Raw genomic sequence first — 26,825 nt, 5'->3', positions numbered from 1 at the left:
AGTGCGAATTCGACAAGAGTTTGAGATCCGCGTTGAGTTTGTCAAGTGGTGAAAAAGTTTTGCATTTCAGCAATTGTGGATCGTGCAGGTGTGCTTATACAATAATTATAATTTATGTGTTCTGCTGTAAATATTAATCACATTTACTTCTTCATTATGATGGCCTATGTTGCAACCAATTGTTATTGGCGCCCAACGAAGGGCCTTTTCTTAAGTTACACTTGGGAACTTTAATGCCGCCCAACGATTGGTAAATTTCTTTAATCTCCAAAAACTCCTTTTTAAATATCGGAAAAACTAGACTTTTATTTATATATTTAAAATAAGCTATGATATAATAAACTAAATTATATAGCAACCACTGTAAATGGTCTTTAAAACCACAAAATCAATTTTAAATTTCTAGATGATTCCATAAATCCTTAATTCTCTAAACCTCTTCTACTGCCTTGCCAAATGTTTCTCACATAATCGTGATCATTGTGGTTCCGCAACGTCGAGTTCCCATCGTTTTGCATACATCATGTGCATTAATTGCTTAATTGATTCACATTTTATTCAATTCACTCAATTTCGTATTCACTGCCAAACACTTGAACACACACACACATACACACACACTCTTCCTCAAATATCCAGATCCAAATACGCAGAGATCTCAAGAGTATTATTCTCACCTTTCATGCATGCGCGACTAATTCCTGGAATTCCTTTGACTGACTAACCCAAAAGTTGTTGTTCTCACACGCGCAGAATACAAAAGACAAGAAATGGCGCCGAATATCCTTGAAAAAGGCAATGGGAAAATACAAAGGGAAAAAAAATCAACTTAAGCTGCCGGCGCAGTCGCAGGCTGCAACAAAAAGAGAGGAACAAAACATTTAAAACGGAAAAGATAAATCAAAAAGTAGCCAAACACACTCACAAATGCAATCGAAATAAAAAAAAAAAAAACTTTAAAGATACGAACTGAAAAAGAGAGCGAAAAAGCTAGCAATAAACAGTTTCATCCGTTTTTTTTTTTTCGTCTTGTTGTTGAGCAAATAACTGCATTTGACCTTGTTTCGATCCGCTTTTGTATGGGTTAGCTTAGAACAAACAAGATATTTAGGAACATACGTATATACACTGTATGTATATAGACATGTGAGAGAGCGAGAGGGCGACAGCATGCTGTGTGCATACGAATTCATATTTGCGAATTTTTCGGCTTGTTTGCTTTGCTTTGAAAGTTCGCTGCGCACGAAAAGGGGAACAGATAGAGGAAGAGCGTAAAAAAAGCGACAATAGAGAATGGGCACAAGTGTTTTATATGGCATTAAAAAATACTTTAACTAAATAATACATTTTAAATAATAAAAAATAGGGTGGTACCCTAGTATTCAAAAATTCGTTATAGCTAAAAACTTTAATTTGCGTTCGCATTTACATATGTATATTTTTTGCATTTAATTCAGATGCGCAGCTGACAGCGACATTTAATAAAAGAAAGGAAAAGGAAAAACTTCCACCAGAAATTCCCCTAAAATGGGAAATTTTAGAAACATTCCCCATAGCTATCTCACATTTTCCCTCGCTCTCTTTTTTTTGTTTTGCTAATTCTTGTTGTTTTGCCAAAAAAACAAAAAGCGAAATCAAATGTAGGTTAAATTTACGGAAATTGCGTCGAGGGCAGACATATACACAAATGTATATGTTTGTGTGTATCTGTGGTATAAAAATATAAAATAGCTATAAAGCAAAAACAAAGCAAAACAGATACGTGTTCAGATAGCGCACACACACTATAGAACAAATATAACGTGCTTGATGTTCTATATTTTATTTCTGTCAGTGTGTGTGTGGATTATGCAATAAATGAGCAAAGAGACAAAGTAAGATAGTCCAAAAACGGATGACTAATGATATGGAATCAGATGCAAACAGGTGCTGAAATGTTTTTTTTTTTAGTAATTAACTAACTGCGAGTGGTAAACAAAATTCTTAAAAGTCAGCAGTCATTATCTCTTATAAGAGTTTGCAAATATAACCAACTCAGTTTCGCCATTTCTGCGCATCCAATCAGAATGCGCATGCACTTGGAGTGAAAGAGATAGAGGTACGATCGTTGCATTTCTCTCTTTCTCTGCTTTGTTTTTATTGCAATTTATTGCTCGGCTTTACTTTGTTTTTGTTTTTTGTCATTGCAATTCCAATTCGCATGCGCTTTCGGCTTCGTGTTCTGAATTTTAATTCGTCGGCAGTTTTTTTCTTGCATTGCACGAAGTGACTTCGTGATCGTTTAGTCGGTGTTTTTGTAACTGTTCGTATGTGCATTATTCTTATTGGAGGAAATAATAGGAATGCAGTTGTGTGCAAAAAAAAATTCAAGCCAATAAGAAAATGGCACTTGGTAAGATATTTATATAAAGTGATGTATATATACATTTAAAAATGTTTTATCATAAAAATAATTAACTTCTAAGCTTTAATTTATTATAACTAAAGAATTTTTTAATAAAATACTTAAATAACATTTTATAAATAATTTTGCTTAGTATTTAATAAATTAACTTTTAAACCTTAAACTAATTTCGATTTCTCTTTCCTTGCAGGTAAATATTTTGCTCCTCCTGGACCAGTTTGAAATACCCACCCTAAGTAAGTGCTATACCAAGCAACAATGTGATACAGTATCTTGAGTATCTTTTGCTAGTCATGCCAGTCAGTTGCACACAGGACCTGCCACGTCATGGCCAAACAATTCCGTGTTCCCAAAGTGCGTTAACCAATTTGCGCAAAACCAACCCCTGCCCCATAACAATGAAAACCAGATCCATCATTTCAAAAACACATGGCTGTGGAAACTTTTGAGCCACCACCACTTAGAGAAACTTCCCCCAGTTTTTGGGATGCCAGTTTGCCTGCAACCAAAACAAAAATGCAATTTCGAAAATCTCGGCCGGAAAAAGAGGAAAATCGTTCTAAGGGCACGTGCTGATGATAATGAACACGACCTTTGGGTGCATGCACACCACCCTCGGATAAAGTTCGAGTGTTAGGGGTAGCTTTTGGTCCTTTAGTCCCTTAGACCTTGGTCCTAATCCCCTGACTGCAGCTGCATCAAAGGATTTTGGAAATTTCAATTCGCGGCGCCCAAACCTCGAGTGCAACTGCAACAATTTTTCGGCCTGGGTTAATTAAGCGTTGCGTCTTTGTTGCATTTGCCACGAGTTTTTTTCTTTTTTTTTTTTGTTAAGGGATGCCCGCCGAAGCGGTAAGCTGCCCAAATTGCCAATGTGACAGGCGCTGCGCGTGTGCCGCCTCACAACTAATTGCAGTTCCTGTACAGGAAATCAAAAAAAAAAAAAGGATAATGGAAAGGGGTTTCCCTTACATTGTGTGCAGGTTTCTCTCTACAAAGTTGCTTTGAGCTGTGGATTTGCTTTGAGGTTGTAAGTACAAACTAAGACATGAGCGTTTATGTAAATGGGTAAAGGGTGCTAGAATTTAGTAAAGTGGTTCCAAAATTTAAAAATGTAATTGATTGTTGATATAAGATTTAAATCTTATAATCTTATTGAAGTCAGTTTTAATCATATCACTAAACAGAGAAAAGAGAATAATAATTTAAGAATTTTGTTTAATGTTTCCACAAAAATGTGATAATAATTGTTGTTTACACTTTAAATTTAAAGCCCAACATAAAAACCTTTTAAAGATTTTAAATAGGTAGAGATTTTAGATAAATAAAGCTTTTTCTTCTTCCAAAACATACTTCCCTTCTTAATAATATTGGAATGGTGATTTAAAAAAAGTTAAAAGTTTCTTCAATTGAACGAGGTAAACTCTAAATCTAAAGCATCTAAAAGTTGTTGATAACAAAACACAAAATCCAATTCGTTACAAGTTCTGAAGTTAGCACCCAAAAGTTTTCTTTATTTTCGATACCTTGTCAAAAATTCTTGAAGCAGTAAATAATTTGTTGTCAAGCCCAAAGAGTCCTTTTGTTTTCCTTTTAGTGTTGTTGTGTTTTGTTGCCTAGAACCCAAAAATGACCAAAAGCAATCCTGTCGAATCGACTCGAAATGTTGCTGCCTCAATTTGACACATTTTCAATAGTCACCCTCTGGGATTCTTACCTCCCACGATTTTCCTCACAATCTTGTTGCAGCTTTCCCCATCAATCTGCAAGGGAAAATGTAAGGAAAAAGAAAAACATTTATCCTTCTCTGCCTATGTACAAGAAAAGGAAAATATAGAGGAAAAGCCGAAGAAGAAAGAGTCACGCCTTTGTGGATTGAAGAGGGGTTTTTTTTGGGTAGTGGGGGGGCGGAAAACTTTGTTGCAACATTTCGTTGCCGCCTGTGCTCAATTGTCCAACAACAACATTGGGATTGGACTTTTTTAATAACACAGAAAAAGAGAATTTAACTTTTGTTGCTTACGTCATTGGAAATGCTACTTTTTTGGCAAGTGCGTGACTTTTTTAGTGGAGGGCTTTTCAGCAAGGTAAGGGGCTCCGAAAAAGTCACTTTAATGACATTTTGTTGTAGACTCATGTAACAAAAAAGTAAGAATAAAACAGGACAAAAATAGGGTGAGAAAATGGGTTCTTTACCACAAGTAAATCTTTTAAATTTAAACATTATAAAACTGTAATTGTAATTTTAGTATTCTATGTTCTTAGCACCAACAAATTTTTATTCCTATTTTAACTGTCAATTTCTTAAGCACTGTTTTAAGTTGTTTATTGGTTTACAATTTATTTAAAAATACCTAAATGTTTTTGTAAGTGCACACCCATCTCCCCAAGGATCTGCCACCCACTCGTCCTTTATTTTTTGTGTTTCCCCGCCTTTGGTGTTTCTCTCCTCATTCAATGCACGTCCAATGAAAATGATTGTGTATACGCCTCAGTGCCCCGCGGCAAATGCGTGCGGCATGAGTAATTAGCAGACGCAGGACACTCTGCAGGATATACACACACACATAAACACACTAGGCACAACACACTCCCACACACCTACTTTCTAATAATTGCCTAATTGCGTTAGCCCGAAAATTATGCTGCATTTTTGCACTTCAAAGACAACGGGCTACATTTTCGGCCAACAACTTTCTCTTTCTCGATGGATTTTTATTTCTTTTTTTTCTGGCTAAAACTGGGTGACAATTTGCTGCACAAGTGCGTGACAAGGAGTGTGCTTATGAGTGTGTGCTTGTGTTGTGCGTGTGCAACCCCCAAAAAACGCACAAAATACATATATATATATATAGTACACATCCCACCCTTAGCTGGAAATTTTGGGCTCGTAAGAAAATTGATTTTTCCGCAGTTTTCCCGTTTTCTGGCTGCAGTCTGCGTTTTATGTGCGCTCCTTTTTGGAGTCCTGCGAGTCCTGCGAGTGCTCTTCGGGCTCTTTGGATCCTGTTCAGCCCATCTCCTTGGGGTCCTTGTACATATACATAGGCATAAATTATGTGCGTGTTTTTAAGGGGAGAAAGGAAGAAATGAGGAGGAGGAAGTTTTGGGGGGCAGGACACTGCGCCTGTGCGTTTTTCGTATTGTTTTGACACTTTTACTCGAGGTGATTTGCAGCTGAAATCTGCAGGCGTAAAAACGGACTTCGAAATGGACAAATGAGTTCTCAAGAAATAAGTTTAAAAACAACCTGTGTAGATTGCTTCTTTCAATGATTTATTTTTTAACAAATAACAAATAAATATTTAAATTTGATCAAGATTTAAAAGGTGTTTCTTAACCCAACCTCCTTTTTTTTAAATCCCACCAAAAAAAATATAATTTCACAAGTATTCATAACATTTTCGTCAAAAAAAAGTACCACAAACGAGAATATTTTTTTCCACCTCTTTTTGTATTCAATATTTGAAATAAATAATTTTTTTTATTTGGGTTCGGACAACCCCTAACGAGTTGTGCGTGTGTTTGCCACGCCCACTGGCTGAATGAAAATCACTTGACTTTTCATTAATAAAATTGGCAGCAGACGCGAATGGAAGGGGAAAGTTGGAGTTTTGTGGAGTTTGAATGGGCGAACATATATGCATCTGATACTTGGTCCAGCATTTGAACCCTTTTTTCATTGTTAAATTTCATAAATTTTTTTGTTTTACAGCCATTTCTGTATTATTTTTTTTATTCGCGTCAAGTGAGACACGCAGGATGCGGCTTACCGAAAAGTGAAAGGTTCCTCGATTCGCGAGTCGCGCATTTCCAAAACTTCTTTTCAAAATGGCCCAGACCCAACTCACACATCATCATACTGTAATTATATTGCAGCAACCCCAAAACGAAATTCATTAAAAAAAAAGAATCGTTAAAAGACATAAAAAATTGTTTTCCATACGCATTAATGCAGCAATGCGTAAGTAAAGAACTTAGTTGAGGAATGGGAAAGTGTGGTGGCCAGACTTTTGGTTATGATTATATGCCATGTACGTTGGCAAAATATGGGGTAGTCCTTCTTGGGATTTGCCAGTCTTTGATATGCGACAAAGAGTACGAAAATTATTTATTACTCCTTTTTTTTCGTGGCTGGTATTTCAAGAGATTGATTAACGGAAATGCTTTGTTTCACGGCAATGGGTTGGCATAACATATTTTTCGGTGTGAGATTGCTTTCGTTTGGGGATTGGAAGTGGCTTTAATTTAATTTAATTTTATAGAAAAGTTAAATAAAAAGTTTAATCCATATGCTGCAGACACTTTTTAAAGAAACGATGAATATGCTTTTGAAATACTAAAGGCTTTTTGTTTGAAGTTTTTAAATTTGTTATTGCGAAATGCGAAAAGTTTCTTAGTAAAATTATTTTTATGAAAGAATACGTTTTAAAATAGTATTTAGCAATTAATGCTTTTCTAGTTAATGTTTGTATTTTAATAATATTCACTTTAACATGAAGAAGTCAAACATTTATATGTTTAAGTCATAAAAATTAAAGTAGAAATGCAAAATTAAGTAATTAAGCTTTATGCTATTGTTTATTAAACACACTTTAGATATGGTATCTCAACCATTTGTTTGGCCTTTTTGCAACTCCTTCAACATCCATTACCATTGTTTGTTTTCAACTTTAGGCCTAGCTTTCGTGGTCCATGGTTTACCCTCACCATTCCCCTTAAAACTCTCCGGCATTTATGCCCATACCTATCCAAAGATCGCTGTTCAAAATTCAATGAGCAAAGTGCCGCATGGACGTTGAATTTATTGAAAAATCATGATATGTAACCATCACATAACCGCAGGATGGGGTTTTGCATGGAGGGATTGTGGCTGATAGCCAGTCAAAAAGAGTTGGTCCCAAGTTTGAGTTGGTTTTTGAGTTTGGATTGGAGTTGGAGGGGCTGGCTGGACTGGTCTCTGGTCTGGTCTGGCATGCAAAAGCGTCGATATGACAGCTTGACTGAACTAAAACCGCGTTGCCAATGTGCCTAGACAAAAGGCCAAAACACACACATCGGCGAAAAAAGGACCAAAAGGGGAAACACACGCACCAGGAAATATGATTTTTTCGTGCTTGTTGAGCATCAGTTTTTTCCGAGCAGCGGGAGTAGTACACTAATAAAAAAAGTGTTTTAATAAAAATATATAAAAACGTTATATTTCATTTTAAAAATAAATATTATATCAAAATATTAAATACAAAGCAACTTATATTGCAATGTTTAGTATTTAAATATATTAATTCATGTGAAAAACATAATATATAAAATAGTTCCTATAAATTTTGAGATATTAAAATCAATTCCGAAAATATTCCAACACAAAATTTCAAAAATTTTAGTGATTTCATATTAAAAAAACTAAAACCTCAATTAATAAAAATCAAGGCAAAAAGCATTTAAAATGACTACAAAATATTTAGATTTACTACTTTTTTTTATCAGTGTAGGAAAATGGTTAGAGCTAGAGCTTAGGCTAGAGAGCCTACCATGCCACACGCTGATTGACGTGCCTTTTATTGATGCTCTTGATTGGTTTTTACCTTTTTACACAGACATGCGGGCGGTGGCACGCCCCCTTCTAGTCGTTAGTTCAATATGTGCGTCGGTGTCTGGTGCTGCTGCTGCTGCCACGCCTCCTGGTTATGATTTTTATTACAGGTGGGAGACGAGTTGAGCCCAAGGATGATAAAAAAAAAAAAAATTAGAAAAACGTCGCTCCTCTGATGAATTGCTGGTGGTCCGTATTTGCCTAAAAAATTTCCGCGCTTTTTCCTTTCCATATTTTCTATTTTTGAGCATTGTTGTTGGTTAATTTTTTATGCACATTGTGGATTACGGAAGGTTGGGGCTTCCAAAATCTATTTGCGTTTTTAATCAAATGTTCAAATGTTGGAACGCATATCGCTTGGCATCGGATCCTTACTTTGTTTAACTTTTTATATCGTAATTGCATATCTCAAAAAGCGGAGAGAAAGAGAAATTTGGGAGGCCAAACAAACTAATCAAATGTCTGCCATCGCTCACTTCCGCTTCCGTTTTTTCCATTCCATTCCTTTCTTTTATTTTTATTTTTATTTGTTGGTAAGGATAGCTCATCCTTGCTTTGCTAATGCTTTAATCCTGGCTGCGTTCGCTGTATCCTGTTTGCCCTGTATCCTTACTCCTGTCCGCATGTATTAAATCGATGAAGTATTAACGACTTAATTGCATGTTTGTCAGACATTTTGCATTGACCCTCGCACTCGCACTCTCACTCGCACCCTCCCATCTGAAGTTTATGAGCATTTCGTTTGTTATCCTTTTGCTCACAGGAGGCGTTGCAGTAGAAGTCCTGCGGCCGGGCGCTCATTTCGATTTCGGGAAATGCGAATTCGATTAAAGTAATGACTTTTTGAGTAGCCTCTGGGTTGGCGCTGTTTTAGCTCAGGTGCGTTGGCAGAGATAGAGGAAATTTCGTGAGTTTGGCATAATGAAACGAAGGCCTAAAAAGTTTCCAAGAAAATGGGTATTGATTTTCCCGAAATCATTTTGAAATTACCACACTGATACAAATAGTATATAGACAATTTATTGATTTCTGAAAGTCATTTGGAAATTACGACGATGATAAAAAAAGAAGTTGTGAATCTTAGTATTTCAAACTCAATGTTAGACCTATTAAAAATACAATATTACATACAATTTAATATAAATTTTATTCAATATTATGATTTTATAAATTATTAGATATTACTAGATATTTATATATATTTATATATATTATAATGAATTTATTTTTGATCAGTGTATGCTAATGTGGTTGCTAAAATAAGCTATAAATACACATAGGTACAAGTACAACAAAGATTTTCGATATAAGTGTAATCACTTTAAATTGCGTTATGGCGAAGCAAAGGATGATTTTCTATTAAGAAGTTCCTCCTTTACAATTGTAATTTCAGATATGTGAATTGAGTTAAAACTAAATCCTTTAAAGATCTAATTTGAAGTAAATCTTAGATTTTTCACAGCCTTTTAAATTTTTGTTCAACATTATTTCTTCAAGTTTCTTTTGATTCGTGAACATACAGTTTCCACTGCATTTTCCAGACTCTATCACTTCTACTAAAACCCAAACCAAAACCCTTTCGAAAAAAGCCTACAGTCTTTTACTTTCCTACTTCTACTTCTAATTCCAATCCAATCTGATGCTGCCAAAGTACAAAAAACAACAGCAGCTTAACGTACTAATTGACAAGCAAGCAAAAATATTTACGTACTCAAGTCCAAACATTCTAATCAATGCACTGCGAGGGACAAAGGATCGTCCTAAAAAAAATGAAGTATAGGAGGGATATAGCTTCCAAATGGGGAGGTCTAGGATATCTAGCTATATCCTAGAGGGGTGGCAGAAACAACGAGAACGAAGCCTTTCAAACAAACAACAATCGGTTGGGGCCAGTGAAATTCATCAAAGCGACTCAAACCAGAAAGTGAACGAACGAACAACCTCCTCTCTGTCCAAATGTCAAAATGCGTCGAAGCGAACATCATTGGATTTGTGATTGAACAGAAATTTCCATACATTGAAGCTTTCCTTTTTGTCCTCTGCCCATTTTCATTTAGAAAATGCATGCTGGAGTTTGCCTTTAGGTTTGAGTTTGGACAACCTTCATTAGTCCACGTTCTCTTTCCCTGTTTGTTTTTTTTTGTTTTTTTTTTACTTTTTTTCATGCCACAGAGAATCGAAAATTTATATTTACGGAATTGTAAGTTATGCACTCGAATGATTCTCGCACTGTGAATTGTCTGTCAAATGTCGCGACAGGCGGAATTTTCCCATTCGCATGATTCTTTTTCCTAGAGTGGTTTTCCCTGTTACATCGAACACTCCCCTTCCCCTAGATCTACTTTTTTCGATTTTTCGACGTCCATCCTCGTCGAGCGTTCAATAATTGTGTAAAACGCTTTCAGTTTTACATTTCAATCTTAATTTAGTTTCTGGCATAACGTTTGCTTGCCATTTTTCTGACTGCCGGACAAAAGTCCGGCCAAAAAAGGGGTTCTATCTGCCCACAAAATTAAGGAAGGGGGAGGGCAAGAGGTATTTACGGATTTATTTCTCCGGGGGGTAGGCAAATTGTTATTTTTGTTTTTCGCCATTTGGCCAGTTGATCTTTTGGCTAATGAAGTTTGTCATTGAGCTTTATTTAATTTGGTGATGATGCGAATAAAAGAATAAATAAAAATGGAAAAGGGGGCAACATAAAAAAAGTTCGATTCTAGATTGGTTAATGATTTGCAAAAAAAAAATATCTGGAATATTTTGATGGCTTATTAAGGGACTTACACAGATTTCAATATTTTAATTGAGTTTCAAAAGTGTAGTTAAAATAGGATGTAGTCTGCTGGATTTGGAAAAAGTATTATACTTTTTTTTTATTTTATATGAAGATAAATTAAGTCAATTTGTTTGTTGGTTTCTAGATGGGTAAGTGATTTTTAAAAAGCATACTAAGATACTTAAACATAATTCATATTTAAATTCAGTTTCCGAAATAACTAAAGTTTAATAAAATGTTGGATAAGACTGGAGTTGAGAAAAGCATTACTCGCTTTATGTTATTCCATTTGGTCATCAAATATTTAGACTATGAGAATGCAATCCCTCTTAAATCGCCAGTCTCTGCCCATTGGTTTTTCACCCCCATTGAAATGTTTCCTATTCAAGTTTGACAGTTTTCGAATTCAAGATGACAATTTGAGCTGTCACACGCACAAGGTAGGAAAATGGTTTGAGTTTAAGTGCGGGGGTAGAGGTCAATTCTTCTATTACCCACCTGCAGCTGTCAGTCTGAAGCCAACCCTCACCCTCTTTGTTAACATTCGATTCGATCTATCCAGCGGAATTGCTTAAAACAATTGCGCATACGACGCGTGGCCTGCGTGAAAATTGCAACATTACAACGTGTAGGAAAATTGTAGTAAGAGAATGGATGGGGGTGGTCATTTCTATTTAAGGGAGGTTGGGTCCACATTCTGTCCATCTGCCAGTTACCTTTTTGACATTTGATTGAGATTTGTTATCGGCGAATTCATCAATGATATATACAATAAAAATACACACGCAATGGGGGGATGCTTTTCTGGCCAGACTAAGACTGAAAACCACCCGAAAAAAAGAAGGGAGGCCGTGTGGCCATTCATTCTGTGGCTCTCTGTTGGTGTCTGCTTTTGGCTGCAAAGGTAAGTGGAATGGGTATGAGCCATAGTTATCGTCCTGCACCAGTGACATTTCAGGCCAGCCAGGCATTCAGCTCCTGTGTGTTACTTCTATTAGATTTTCCCTCCAAAAAAAATTGAAAAAAGGCAGGAGGAGGAGGAAAACTGCCCAAGCAGCTGTTGTTTGGACCTGGGCATAACCCCCCATTTTCCATTCCTCTTTTACCATCAGCTTGTTGTGTATTTTTGCAATAAACCAAGGCTATAGGAGAATGGTCTGGTAGAGCTGGCCATGCGTACCTTTCGATCCTTGTGTGACATTTGAATTCGGCAGAGAGAATAGCTGCAAAATGGAGTATGAGCAATTTTCTTTCATATAACTTTGGTGGCACTCCACCCCCTCCCTTTTTTTTTGAGGCCAACGTTTGCGTATCTATTTTTTAATTTTGCTGACGAGGCACGAAAACATACAAAACGCAATTGTTCCCAACGTCCACAATGCATTCCAGTAACTCTGTGGATGTTTGTGCTCCTGCTGCTCCTGCTTTTTCTCTTCGCCTGACATGTGTGCGTCTCCTGCTGATAAGCAGTGGCTCCCAGTGAAAAAGGGGGGTTTTCAAAAGGGGGTGTATACACCCCACATCCCCTCTTGGAAATACAGGCAACGCCAAATGAAAAGTTAAACTGTGTGACGCGCTGAAAATGTGGGAGAAATGGAGCTCTAGTAACACTGATAAAAACTGGAATAGTAAAAATAAATATCTGGCTAACTGAATACAAAATATTTTGTTTCATATTTAAATTAAATTTAAAAAATTTAAGATTTAAAATGGCCGCTGTTGATATTAAAATCTGTAAAGAAAATAGTCAAATTAATTACTTTCCAAAAATGAATTTTTTTTGTTTTTAAAATACACAATTAGTTGATCAATTTAATATTAAAATATTTGAATTAATGTGAAAAATAAATGATTTAAAATGCTCTTTGTTTTTAAAAAGTAAAGTTTTATATGCTCTCAATTTAAATGAAATTTTCTGATATTAAAATCTATTACAAAAATACTCAAAATAATTAAAAAGAAAAAAAATATATATATAATATATTCATATTAAAAAAATATTTTAAAATTGCCAAAGTTGATTATCAAAAGGGGAAAATATTTGAAGAGAGCTAAAAATACTTGGACTTGTCACGTTTTTTTGAACAGTGCAGGATGTTTGATTCGACATTGCCCGAGAAAACCAAAAACCCCACGGATACTCCTTCCAAAAACCTTAAAAACTCTTTTCGCGTTGGCATGGCGTGATGAATATTTACTGCGTGCGCTAACTGCTAACTACCTACAGGTATTCCCCATTTTTTGACATTTTTAATTGGGTTTGAGCTGAGCAGTCCGCCGGCACCAAGGGGTTAAAACGTTGGTGCCACGCAGCCGACAGTTTTTGCCACTTTACGCTTGTCTGTCGAGCCTTGTTCCCCATGATTGAATGCCCGCCAAAAACTGAGGGTTCGATTTCAAACGTAACATAGCCCTCTATTAAAGGTAAACTTTTCAAATGGCCAGCCATTCGGAATAAGTCATTAGGTATTTAACATGACATAAATGACTAATAAACTTCTAATGATTTATTACTTTTTTATTTATTAACAAACTTATTGACCTTTCTTTACTTTTTAAATTTCATACCAAAACTAATTTTATATAAGAGGTTAACATTAAAAAATCTAAAATGTACTTTTAAATTTAATTTTATCACAAGTAAATATAATAAACTAATTTAATTTAATTCCACTTTTTACTTGCAGGTAACTATGCTTTCTATGATCGCTCAAGCGTTTACCAACTGGGGTCAAAGTTATCATGTCATTGTAAGTTTAGAAAAGAACACTAATTATGTATCTTCAACAATTAATTTGGGGACCTATATGAATATTTTACATGGTATTCGTATTTTTTTTCAATCTAGAAAAGGAAATGTAAACAAAAAAATTACAATTTGTAATTGCAACAAGGCAAGCGTATCTTGAAGATATATATTTTCTGTACTTGCAGTGCATTAACACAACATTTTTCTTTTTTTGGTTGCTGCTCAGCGAAGCGTATTAAGCTAACTGTCAACCGTATTTGTGTTAACTGCTTTTTCTTGCCCCTTTTTTTTTGATGGTTACTCATTTGTAATTCATGGAGTTGCATTTCAAGCTGGTTGCATTTACATGCATAGCTAATTACCTTCGCCACACTTGACTTTTCTTAGTCGTAACTGGGTGAAATTTGGTAAAATAACTAAGTAATTGCAGGGAATATGGTACACGATTTAGTGGAAAATAAAAATTGGTTTTATATGATTAGTTCATCTCTAAAAAGGGGCCTAATTTACCTACTGTAAAAAGACGAATTATTTTATGCGAATTCTGCTCAAATTTAAATATTTATTTTATTTAATAAAAATTATTAGTTTAACCCAGAAATAAATTTCTCAATCGAAAGTGTGAATAATAAAAAAATGCACTTTGATGCAAATCAAAGATCTTGGAAGTGCTTACTCTTCCGTAAAGATTAATGAGACTTTTCCACAAATCAGACGAGATTTCCCCCCTGGAATTCCCATTGCAATTACGTTCGGTAATAAGCGCTGGAAAAGCGACTGAAAAGCGAAATGCCAAAGAAGTTACTCAATTGCGGTGTGTTTTTTCTTCCGAAATGCACCTGATTGCCGCCCGCTGGGAGTGCTTATCTCAGCGGGCTGCAAAAGATATGTCATAACTCAGATTTGTATATGTATATATCTTCGACCTGCCACGCCCCCTTTCCACACGTTTTTTTATGCAATGCCAGGGCGGAGCTCACTTTGATGTATCCCGCCCTCCTGCGGCGAAGTATTTCACAATTTCAGCAGCCAGGCGCTGTGAATTATGCGACATTTATTCTTGGATCTCTCGGCTGCACATCTGCCAGGCGATTTTGCTATTATGCGGACATGTGTAATACTTGTATTATGGAAGGGATTTCCCATCCAAGATCCTGTTCTACTGAGTGTGGGAGCTGTCATCGCCAGACCCTTGAAAATGATAAAAAATAAATGCGGGGAGTGGCAAAAGTGCTGACTGCGGGTATTCTTAACTCTGCATCCCAGCTGTCATCGGCAACTTTCGCAATACGTTGCGGTAATGTTATCAAATCGAAGTTCTTGCCTGGTTTTCAATGGCAGGGGTTGTCTTTGCTATTATATCAGAAGGAAAGAGTCAGCAATTAGGTCTAATAGAGTTTGTAGGAGCACCAAAATGAGGAATAAAGATTGTTAATAAAGATTTAATCAATTTTCAATTATTGCAGTTTATGGTTTTGAATAGTACAGAAATATAATATTAAACCAAAATAAAAATAGATAACAAAGGGTACAGTTAATAATGAATACATATTAATTTTAATATTATTGTTTTATTATTTAAATACTAAATTAACGTACAGAAAAAATTGATACATATTTTTGCATCATTTTGAATAAATATAAAATAAATTATCGCTACATGGAATTTAAAGCATAGTAGGTTATTCTATTTTTTTCAAACAAACAAAATAAAAAAAATAGTTATGACCTTTTCCGGCCCCATATTCATATGTGATGATGAAAAGGACCACAGAAGGCAAGAATTAAGGACCTTAGCCGATCGTCTAAGCCGATTGTCGACACTTTTGTGGATTTTAATACTAGCTTGTCTCTTGTTTCTGTTGTTTACGCAGTTTGAAATTTTCCGGATTCCAAGGCGAAGAAATAAAAGCAAGCCGAGTGCAGTTTAACTCCTAAACATCTTTGTCATTTCCCTAAATAAAATTTCTGATGATTGCATTATGTTGCTGGCAGAGAGAAAAAAAGAAGACAAAAAGATTTCATAATAATCTGCGTCATTTGTCGGAATTAATTGCCATTCAAAGCGAACAAGAATGTCGAAAATAGACTCGTAGTTGTATCCACACATACGAATATATCTATGTATCTATAGCTGACCACTTGAAATATGCTGCCCAACTGCACTCAAACGAACTGAGCACACACAAAAAAAATGTGAATCACGGAATTGAATTGACGTTTTGTCTAAATAGTGCACAAGGTCAATTAGTTGAAATGCCATCAACAAAAAATATAACAATTAAATATGCAAGAGAGCTTTGAAGGCAATTCAATGCTATTTTATTTAGATGAGAAAGGCATAAACAGTATTAGGAATTGAAAAAACCACTGATCTGCCTCAATAGATTGTTTATTTTGATTAAAAGATAATAGCTTTTAACTGAAATAATATCTGAGTGATAAAAAACGAAGTTAATTCAACAACTTCGCACTCGTTTTAAACATATTTCGTTTCGGTTTTAATCCATTTGACTTTAAACCATATTGAACTTAAATAAACCAAATTTTTTTACAATATTTTAAATAATTTAATACCAATATAATTTTTTCTTATCAGTGAATCTATCTTTCTTTTTTCTGTTGCATTACTGATATTGCGCAATTTCTCCAATATTTCTTTTATTCTGTAGCAGAAAGTGCGTTGCTATTTTCGACTGAACCTGAGGATCAACCCTCTTACTCCCCTTTGGACTATATATTCCCGATCCCAATACCTTATGTACTTTTCCTTCCTGTCCAACACAAAGACAACTTTTGAAGGAACTGAAAAAAGCTGCTTTTATTTCATTTGTGTTTGTTTGTGCGTTGTTCTTGGAACGCATATCCTAATGTATCTGTATCTGCATCTGTGTTTGTGTTTGTGAAAAGGATTTACGCCTTGTCTTTTTTTTGTTTAGTTTTGTGTGTGAGTTTGGTTTCTTGTACATTTCGCACATATCTTCGCCTTTGTTGTTGTTTGTTTGGTTGGCAGATAGGTTACCAGATACCTGAGCTATGATTTCGCCTTGAGACTTCCATTCAGGTGCGTTTTGTGTATGTGTATCTCGTAAGTTCCTTTGGACAAAAAAAAAAAACGAGACGGGTATATACTATTTTTGATCTATTTTTCAGCTTTAGCTTTTTTTCTTTTATTCTCCTTAGCATGTAATTGAAAAAGCATTTCAAATGCAGCTGCGTAAATTTCATTGCGTATTCCTTTTAGACAACTACAATGGCAGAATGAGGATAAATGAATAAGTTTCTGTAGTACAGTTGAGTTCGAAGCTCCCGAAGTGCAGAAATAAAGAAGTTTTTTCGATGAAGATTTGTAAAAGGTATGTTGGGGTTGCTTTGGAGTAGTGGAAAAGTTTTTGGAATGATTTATTTCGAAACGGAATAAATGGGTAGGTTCTACATTGACCTCTTGAAAATATTCAACAATATTGAAAGTAATACCGCTAAAAATAAAAATGTACCAAAAATTAGTTTGTATTTATTTCCTTTGCAAAATCCAGCTATTATGTACTCAATCAAAACGAGCAACTTCTGCATCATTTTATCGAACAGCCAACACTCTTTTTGAATTGCTCCACATACCGTGAATCAACTCGATCAATTTCACCCAATCTTTAAATCATTCTTATCCCCCAAGGGCATTCTTGTTCCCCTGCGAATAAATTCCAGTTGTCGGGACTCAAAAAACTGCAAACTTCCCAGGAATTTCTTAATAGCTTTTTACCGATATCTTTTTTTTATCCCCCCCCCCCCTTTTTTTTTCATGCCTCGAAACGAAACGAAACCGTTGATTTTGATGGTCAAGAAAAAAGAAAAAAGAATGAATAAAAGAAGCGAAGCAGCAGCTTCCACAAAAGTTGCGGGTCCGCATTTTTCTAACGATTAAACAAATTCGAAGAAAACAAACGCATCCCATGCAACGAAAGGCAGCCTCACCTGCAGTTTCCAGGAATCGAAAAAGGATGATAAAGGAGGGGGTTGAAAGAAACTGTAGACGAGGCCAAAAAGTCAGAAAATCAGAAATCAGAAAGTTGTGTGTTCGCGCGTTGCATCAAAAACCTTTCGAAGCGGCGGCATTTTTTGAGTTGGCCAGCCCATAGAATTCCCAGAATTGAATCGTATATCTTGTGATTTTTTCTTTCTTTTTTATTTACCCCTTCTTGGACTGTTTTCGCTTCTTTCTAAATGCTCGATTAATTTCTAATAAATTGGTCGGAAATGCTGCAGGCGGCCAAAGATAGAGTTACCAACACAAATGCGATGCAGTTTCAGAAACTTGGCTTTTGGCTTTTTTGGAAATTTGAGTTTGTCCGGGAACATATGCTTGTAGTTCTCGGAACTACTTGGAGTGGAGTGTACATTTAAGCCTTTTTGCAACCTGCATATGCCCAAAAAAAAAAAAAAATTAAGGGCACTAAAAAGCAGGCGATGAATTTGCCATCGGGTTGTCTGTCAAACGCATCGAAATTGAAACTAATCGCATAATATCATTTTCGTCATTCTCGTTGCAGCATTTGTCGTGTTCGGATTCGGATATTCAGTTTTGAGATTCGGTAAATTTTCTATGCCAAAGCCAAAAAACGTATCATCAGCAACGATTGTGGTGGCAGCGGATGAAGTGATTGGAAAACCGGAACAATTAGCGAGAACGACACACAAGAAATTAACTAAACAATTGCAAAATTCCCTTTGGCTAAGGATTTGCAGCGGCCGAATTGCTTTTATGCTCTGCTGGCAGCTACAAAATTCCACGAAATTCCATTTTGGCAACACGAAAACAAACAAATCAATTACCGAAAAACATCAGCAGCAGCAGCAGCACAAATATCCAGATATTATTGGCATAAATCGTAAACAAAAGCGACACCATCATCATTACAATCATCGCCGTTCTGGCGCCGTTCAAACCACAACTTGGATCCTGAGAGTTAGGCACACCGATACGGAAACGGATAAGGATAAGCATACGAATACGGCTACGGATCGGGACAAAAGATTTAGGGTAGAAGATATCGGTGATATAGGCGCAGCCACGGAGGACGCACAACTACTGCTGGCAAAATGGATCCACAGCAGCAGTTCTGCCTCAAGTGGAACAGTTATTCGTCGAATTTGGCAATAACATTCTCCAATCTGTTCAAATCGGATCTGCTGGCCGATGTCACATTATCCTGCGATGGTAAGTGTTTGTCTATCATTATATATTTTATTTATTTTATTTGATTTTTTTAATCTGACGCTGCAAGTATTAAATAATTTTAAATAAACTGACAGTTAACTCAGTGCTACAAAAATCCATTTAAATAGCATTTGATTGTAGAACAGTGAATAATATGGAGAGAATATTATTAACCATATAAATTAAAGGCTCGTTTTTTTTAATTTTAATAACAAAATTAAATAAGACATTTAATATATATGCAGTGTAGGTTACCTTCAGAGCTACATAATCACAATTGAATAGCTTTTATTTTGTCCACAAATTTTATAAATAAAACTTAATATGAAATTTAATTTAAATCAATCGATTTTAGGACACTTTGTGATATTCCCAAACTGGAAATGTACTGATATAATAGTCATAAACATAAAACGTGCAAAAGTGGCCACAATGTGTGTAGTTAAATCGTCATGAAATTGAGTTATTCGTATTTACCTACGACTCGCTTACTTTTATTTTCCCTCCACTGCTGCTGTCCATGTTTATTTTTATTTTTCGCTAATAAGCCGGCAGACATTGATTTCTTTTTGCCTTTGCCGGTTTTGTTTGGTTTGATGGCATAGCCGCGAAGTGGAGGTGGCTTTTATGGCCTGTCTCGTCCTTGTCTGTCAGCCACATCCCATCCAGCCCATCCATCCCATCCATCCATTCCCCCATTTATTTCTAGTCTGTGTCTGCTAGTTCATTTATGGCCTTTTACTACAGTTTTTATGCTGGCTTATTAAATGGCGTATAAATGCGGGCAAACCTATATAACAGCTTCACATACAAAGTATATAACTTTTATTTGTATATACAAATATACACATATATTTATTCAGCCTTTTTGACTGAGGTCAGTTATTTGGCAGCTCCTTTGGGTGTATAAAATGTATGTGCGGCGTATGCTTTTTTGGGACCCTTGTTAACCTTATTTTCTTTCTCTTTTGATTTGGGTTTAAATATTTTCCGTCGCCGGTTTGCTTTTTTGGTGTTTATGTGTCTTGAGTATCTTGGCTTATTTTTATGATTATTATGTAGATTATGTATACCGTTTTATGCTCTTCTTTCTTTTATATATTTTTTCTTTGAAGCCTAACCTTGGCTTAATATCATGCTTTAAATTTTACAAGAATTTTGAGGGAGTTTTAGGCACATTGGTCATACGCCATGTGTGCGTAAGTATAGATTTTTTCTGCTGACTGGGATTATTAAGGGGGGTATTGGTTAAAATGGAGAGGTTGGGGGACATACGCAGACAGCTATCCGCCTCAAAAAAAAAAAAAAAAAAAAACGTAGACAAATCCCGAAACCCTTTTGGCTTCCTGTTCCTCAGTTCCCTGTTGTCATTCATTCATATCAATCGAAGTGGTACTACTTTTGATTAAAATTTTTGAACCGTTACACCCCAGCACACAGACACACACACACAAAATCCCCCCCATTTTAAACCCTTTGCTTTGACTGTTTTTAATTGTGGTTTTTAATATTTCTTTGGGGGTTAGGGAGATTTTTGCACACGAAGTCCAACCAAATTCTGCATTTGTTATGTTTGATTTGGCTCTACACTCGGCTCTTTTGTCCATTTCGAAATGAAGCATTAAATATTTGGCCGTCTGCGAAAACAAAAGCAAATAACGTATGTTTTTTATTGTTTTTAATATTCATGTGGATATATATGTTTTTTGTTACTGATTGAAAAGTGTATGCATTGCTGGAGTTTTGGTTTAGGTGTTGGGGGCACATTTAGCACTTGAGAAATGAGCATTTTTAGCCAAATGAACATTTGCTTAGCCTTCGGCTACGTTTTTAATGGGGGGATTTCAAAAAGGGATAGATTGTGCATTTAAGGGGTTGATTTGCTTAAATACTTGCAAAAAAACATGCATTTTTGTAATAATATAGCATAAAGCAATATAAAGTAAGGCCATTGTTAATTGTTTGCTTAGTTATTCTAGTACTACACCACGTGCTGGTTAATACACGATTCAATTGATTAGAGTATAATCAACAATTATTGACCATAAAAAACAAATAAGTACTTGAGCCCATGTTATTGCCAAACTGCATAATAGCAAGACTGAAAAAACCCCGAAAATCAAAACAAATTATGGAGTAAATGAAAAAACGAACGCAAACGCAGAACGTAAACAAGCGAAGGCAGCAGAAAATAATATATATTATATACACATAATGTCATTTCTTTATCAAGGCCAGTCCATACAGACATATCGAACTGAATTTGTATAGCAATATGTGTTCTCTTTTTTCGCTTTTTTTTTTTTGCGTTTCCTTTGTGGTGATTGTGACCCAATTTCTGTTGTATCAAGTGTTAGAAAATCCAGCCAGCGAAATAACACAACAAAATACCGTCTGTTAGCCGAAACATAATCGCCAGAACCGAATATAAAAGTTTCTGAGGGGTAAACAAAAAATAAAAAGAAAGCGTGCGTGTGTGTGGAGTGGCGTGTGTTAAATGCAATTTGCGTAGTGGTCTGGTAAATTAATCAAGCGATTATATAATACATACATTTGGCGACGAGAGCAGCAGCTAATCAGTGACGACGCAAATTGCGCATACGCCGCGTTGCTTGAATCACTTCCGAGTGTTTTATATTTTTCGGGGCTCGTGCAGTGCGTCTGATTTTGACCTTGATGTCGTTTTGTTAGTTGACTTGCCCCACGAATTCAATATTTTTTTTTTGTGTTATCAAATGCCCTTATCAGCTGGTAAACGCTGAGGCAAGAATTGACACAATTCTCTTGAATTCCATATAGAAATAGCACTGCACTGTGCGATAAGCCAGCCCAAAAAAAAAGAAGAATGAAATGTTAAGTTGAGTTGAGGAAATGTCTTAATGCATTTACGCTTCAGCTGCTACGGAAATTTCACAAAGTGTCAAACTTGAAATATATTTATGAACAATGTCGGCGGTAAATATTAGCAGCCATCTCTCTTTTCCTCTATAGTATATACATTGTTTGTATTTATCTTAAAAAACACCGCTGTGCGAGTGTCGTTTCAATTTGGCTTAAGTAATGCTCGCAGCTAACACAACAAGTGCCCCATAAACAAAAAAGACATAACTTTCAGTGCCACCCCTTAAGGAAAAAAAAGGGAGAGGGAAAAAGCAAAGAAAACTCGAAAAGAGAGACAAGAAAAGCGTGAAAAATTGTAGCCAAAAAGATTATATATACATATGTACATACAAACCAGCAGAGAGCACATCAAAATACACTTAGTTTCGGAGTGGCTTTTTCCCCTAACATTGCGTATACGCCGGGTGGGTTTTTGTGTGTCAGGTATTTTGTACAAAAGACTTGCCAGGACACCAAGACACAGCAAAACCAAAACCAAGACGACGACGACATTGATGTTGAATAATAACCCACCCAGACACACATACTCTATGAAAATTGCGAATGGTGGAAAGCTCTTTGTGTCTGTGTAGTCAACAGCAAGGAAATCATTTCCTTTTGCTGCGGCTTTTATTGTCCTCCGCGTACGTGTACGTGTACGTGTTTACGTGTTTATGTGCAAGTGTGCCCATCGTATATATTTGACATGATTTTTTATGAGTTCAAGGTCTCGGTTGGCAATTCGGCGCCACCTGTTGGCAACCTTTTGTGGGTGGGGATTGTGCCCCAGAAAAAGATGCTTTAATCGGCAAATATTTGCAAAAATACCCTTAAAAATATTACCTCACATTAGCTTAATACGAAATTAGGAATAATTTTTTAAAACTAAATCACTTGGTTTTGGAAATCACTTAAAAAGGTGTCTAAAAGTATGCAATGAAATCTGAAAGTCTTCTTTCGAAATAAATCCCACAGACACTCTGAATTAAAATATTTTGTGGCATACTTATAGGCACATTTTTCTGTATCGAGCTCAATAACCTAGTATATTTTTTATTTTCTCATTTTAACCTTTATTTACCTTGTCTTCGCTTCCAGGCGCAGTATTCAAAGCACACAAACTTATATTGGCGGCCTGCTCGAAGAAGTTCGCCGATCTGTTCGAGAACACGCCCACAAATGGCCAGTGCGTCATCATACTGGAGGCGACCACGCCGGACAACATGGCCGCTCTCCTGGAGTTCATGTACAAAGGCGAGGTCCACGTCTCCCAGGAGGCACTCAACAGTTTCCTCAAATCCGCCGAAAGCTTACAGGTAAGCGATTAATGAAACCTAAAATACAAATATTGACACTTTTATGCTAAGAATTTCATCTCATGAACATCAGCTATTTTCCGTCATTCCGTCTTGTTTTAACTTAAAAATTCAATTCAAAAATTTAAAAATTAATTTCGCCAATTTTTGCGAATGCAAAATAGTTAATACAAATACAACATAATTTTTGTTACAATATTTAACACTTATTTTTCATATTGCCAGGTCAAAGGTCTGTCCACGGAGACGGGACGTCTGGCGGCGCAGCAGGCGCAACAGCACATGGGCGACACCTCGCCCTTGGACTCGCCCACTGGCAGGCGGAGCATACGGAACAGCCTGAGCGGCGGCGGAGGCGGCGGAGGGAGTAGTATAGTGCCCGGAGGAGCAGGAATTGGCCTGGGGACGGGAGTGAACTCCATGCCCGGCGGCATGGGCATTGGCAACGGACTGAGCCTGGCCGGAATGGCGGCTGCCGGAGGAATGGCGGCGGCTGCCAGTGTGGCGGCCAGTGGATTGAGTGCTCTGGCGGCCAGTGCGAATGCCCTGGACCGTTGTGGCAGTGCCGGCGGTGGCAACATCATCGGTGGCACAGCGACTGGCATCGGCGGTCCACATGGTAACGGCAACGGAGGAGCGGGATCCGTGGGCGGATTGAGTGGCGGAGTTGGAGGCAATGGCGTGGGCAGTGGCAATGGCGGCGGCGTCGGCGGCAACAATGGACCCATCAGCCTGGGAAGCGGCGCTGGCGCTGCTCATCACCTAGGCGGTTCCACCGGCAGCTTGAAACAGGAATGCGACTCGCTGATGCATCCCGGCGGAAGCAGTTCCTCCTCCGGCATGGGCTATGTGCCGCCCATCTACCGACCCATCTCCTACGAGCCACTGCGCAAGCGACCCCTCCGCAGTCCGTATCCCGAGCAGGAGCAGCGCGGCTCGGTCCTCAGGGATGGCTCCAAGTCCTCCGAGTGCCCCAGCCCCATCAACAAGCCGCCGTACCACCGCCCCTCCTCCAGCGCCTCCTCAACGGCGCCCACCGAGGCGGACACCATGCACTCCGAACGCGCTTCACCGCAGTCCAGGTGCGTTTTCTTTACAACAAATTCTAACAAATAGAAAAATTAAAAAAATATTATTAAAATTTTGAAAAGTATGTAAGTAATAAACTTTAATATTTTGCATCATTTTCTGATATAAGATTCCCTTATAAATAGGGATACATCCGTAAAAATTTTACCCTTCTGGTCACTTAGATACAAATGCTTTTTTCAAGCACTAAATTTATTCCAAAATAAATATTTATGAAGATTAAAATATATGAGAAAAATGAATTCTCCCTGAAAAACAGCACATTTTGTTATTAAATATAAATTAAATCCATCTGCTTATAAATAGGTACAAAACTTGAAATTTTTAGTATATCTATATAAACATTTCTCAAAGTTCCTATAAAATTGTTTGTTTAATACTTTTACCGTAAAATTGTATTTAACATTTTACAACTTTTGATTGAATCAAAAATTATAGAAACAATATTCCCTTATTTTTGCTCTATGCCTGACCTAACTTTTCCCCATTTTCCATCAGTCGCTACGAGAACCACAGTCCCAGTACCACGGCGGGCAATGGAAATGCCACTAGTGGCCTGGATCGCATAGTGAAATCGGAGCGCAATAATGGCAGTGCCAACGAGGCTAACGACGACGACCGCGAGCTAATGGATGAGTCCACAGATGTGAGTTACTATTACTTACATTTCTTAAATAAAATATAATAAAAAAATTTACAAATGGATTATCCATAGAATGGAGCCGAGGATCTGCGTGTGAAGCTGGAGAACTTGAAGTACTCGCCACCGCCGCCTCCGAACTCGAACACCTCGTCGACCACGCCCAATGCCCTGCTGGAGAACTTGAAGGCGGATGGCACGCTGTCCAGCAATCTGGCTGCCTCGATAGCGCCGGCGGATATGCTGAATGTGTGGAATGCCACCAAGATGAACAACAAGAACAGTGTGAATACGGCGGATGGCAAGAAGCTGAAGTGTCTGTACTGCGATCGTTTGTACGGCTATGAGACGAACTTGAGGGCACACATCAGGCAGCGACATCAGGGCATCCGAGTGCCATGTCCCTTCTGCGAGAGGACCTTCACGAGGAACAACACTGTGCGAAGGCACATTGCCAGGGAGCACAAACAGGAGATTGGATTGGCGGCGGGTGCAACTATAGCGCCGGCTCATGTGGCGGCAGCGGCGGCGGCAGCGGCGGCCGCCAATCATTCACCATAGGAAGCGGCCGCAACAGCAGCGGCATCAGTAGTCATCAATAACCACGCCCACAAGGAGGCGGCCAAGCAGCGCAAACGTAAATCACTCAAAATGGCATTGGAGAAATGCATGCAGCGAAGGGATGCAATGGCCACGGCGGATCAGGCCATTGGATCGGGAGAGGGAGAGGTAGAGGGAGAAGGGTCGGGGGCGGGAGAAGGGGCGGAAATAGTATCAGATGGGGCAGAAAAGTCTAGAGCAGAGGTATCAACATCAAGGGAGCTGGTGGAGGGCGAAACCGAACCCATGACCTACGAACAACAGCAGCAGCGAATGCACCAGGAGCTGACCCTGCAGATTAGGGCAGCCATGGCCGCAGAGCAGGCTGCCGAGGCCATGGATTCCACGCTGAACACCACGGGTCATACGAATAACACCACCACCACCACCACGACAAATACCACAACCAATACGACCACCACCACCACCACCAGTGATGGTTGCAGTGAGGCAGACAGTGATCGTGCCATGGAAGTGGACGAAGAGGATCAGGAGCAGGCTCCAGAACCGCAACCGGGATCCGAATTGGTAGTGGTGGAGCCCAAGATCGAAGTACTCTCGGAATCGGAGGATGATGATGAGGAGGATCGATTGCACATGTCCGAAGCGGAAGCCATCTATGATCATATGCCTCAGACGCCCACCAGCCCACCAAACACACACTTGATACCACCGCCCAGTGACACGCCCCATTTGACCTCCACGCCCAAGGTCAATGCGGAGTAGGCTGAGCCTAAGAAGAAGATGAAACAGATGAATGAGAAGAAGCCCCCAAAGAAGCTGCTTAGTTTAAGAATATGTAACGATGAAGAAAAAACATGAGTGATTTACAAAACAAAAGGTTTACGCGCGCAAAAAAGATGATGAATGACTACTAATGCAACTGCTGTTGCCCTCGGAGAAAACAAAAAAAACGGAGTTCCCTCCACCATTGATTTAAAAACACAAAACTAAAACAAAGATTTACTTATAATAAGGTTTAAACAAAAAACAAAGCAAAACACCACAGACCAGAGACAGACGAACACACTTAAACGAAAAGGCAGTATTTTGATGTCCAAAACTTTTTGCAGAATTTTTAATTGCTACAAATTTGTGTTCAAAGCCACCATCAACACCAAAACAAATCAATCACAAAGAAATGTTAAAACAGAGTAAACAGATTTAAACAAAAAACAATAAGAAACAGAGAACAACAAAACAGTAACATAGAACATAGAAATAAATGCAATCCGGCTGAAAAATAGTTTTCAGGGTGCTAATTAAATCAAACAAAAACAAAAAACACGCAATGAAAAACAAATTAAATAGTAAAATGCAAAAAGTTTGAACGTTTTTGATTGGTACCGCCTTAAAACAAAATACGAAAGTGTTACAACAAAACAAGCGTCGAAAATTTGTTTATATTCGTGTGTGTTTGTTGAGAAAAAGAAGAGAGAGGAGATCAATGATTAGATATTATTGTCGCATATATATTTTTGATTTCCTATAGAAAACGTCACAAAAAGTTGCCTCAAATCAAACGAAACGATAAAAACAAATAAACTGAATTTAACTGAAACGTGA

General features: G+C 37.5%; 2 protein-coding genes across 9 annotated transcripts in view; both read left to right on the top strand.

The window, feature by feature from the left end:
• LOC108147939 overlaps positions 1–18,129 on the top strand; it is an 89,714-nt gene extending 71,585 nt beyond the window's left edge. For 5 of the 8 annotated variants that reach the window (XR_001774537.1, XR_001774538.1, XR_001774536.1 and 2 more), the window contains one exon: positions 18,067–18,129. The gene's annotated coding sequence lies outside the window, so the exon portion shown is untranslated. Of the gene's footprint in view, positions 1–2,594; positions 2,641–13,457; positions 13,521–18,066 lie in introns of all 8 variants that reach the window. The other 3 variants (XM_041710541.1, XM_041710540.1, XM_041710539.1) reach the window with 2 other exon arrangements.
• A 373-nt stretch (positions 18,130–18,502) lies between these two features.
• On the top strand, positions 18,503–26,583 carry LOC108147938 (zinc finger protein chinmo). Its single transcript, XM_017274722.1, is given in 5 exon segments — positions 18,503–18,734; positions 22,713–22,930; positions 23,156–24,012; positions 24,518–24,665; positions 24,735–26,583. Coding segments are annotated over 5 exon segments (2,592 nt in total). The 5' UTR covers positions 18,503–18,616; the 3' UTR covers positions 25,986–26,583.
• Positions 26,584–26,825: the final 242 nt, after the last annotated feature.

Source organism: Drosophila elegans, unplaced genomic scaffold (assembly GCF_018152505.1).
Source record: "Drosophila elegans isolate 14027-0461.03 unplaced genomic scaffold, ASM1815250v1 contig_814, whole genome shotgun sequence".
Lineage (NCBI taxonomy): Eukaryota > Metazoa > Arthropoda > Insecta > Diptera > Drosophilidae > Drosophila > Drosophila elegans.
Note: the sequence above shows the minus strand (reverse complement) of the source record. Positions and strands in the feature narration are given on the sequence as shown.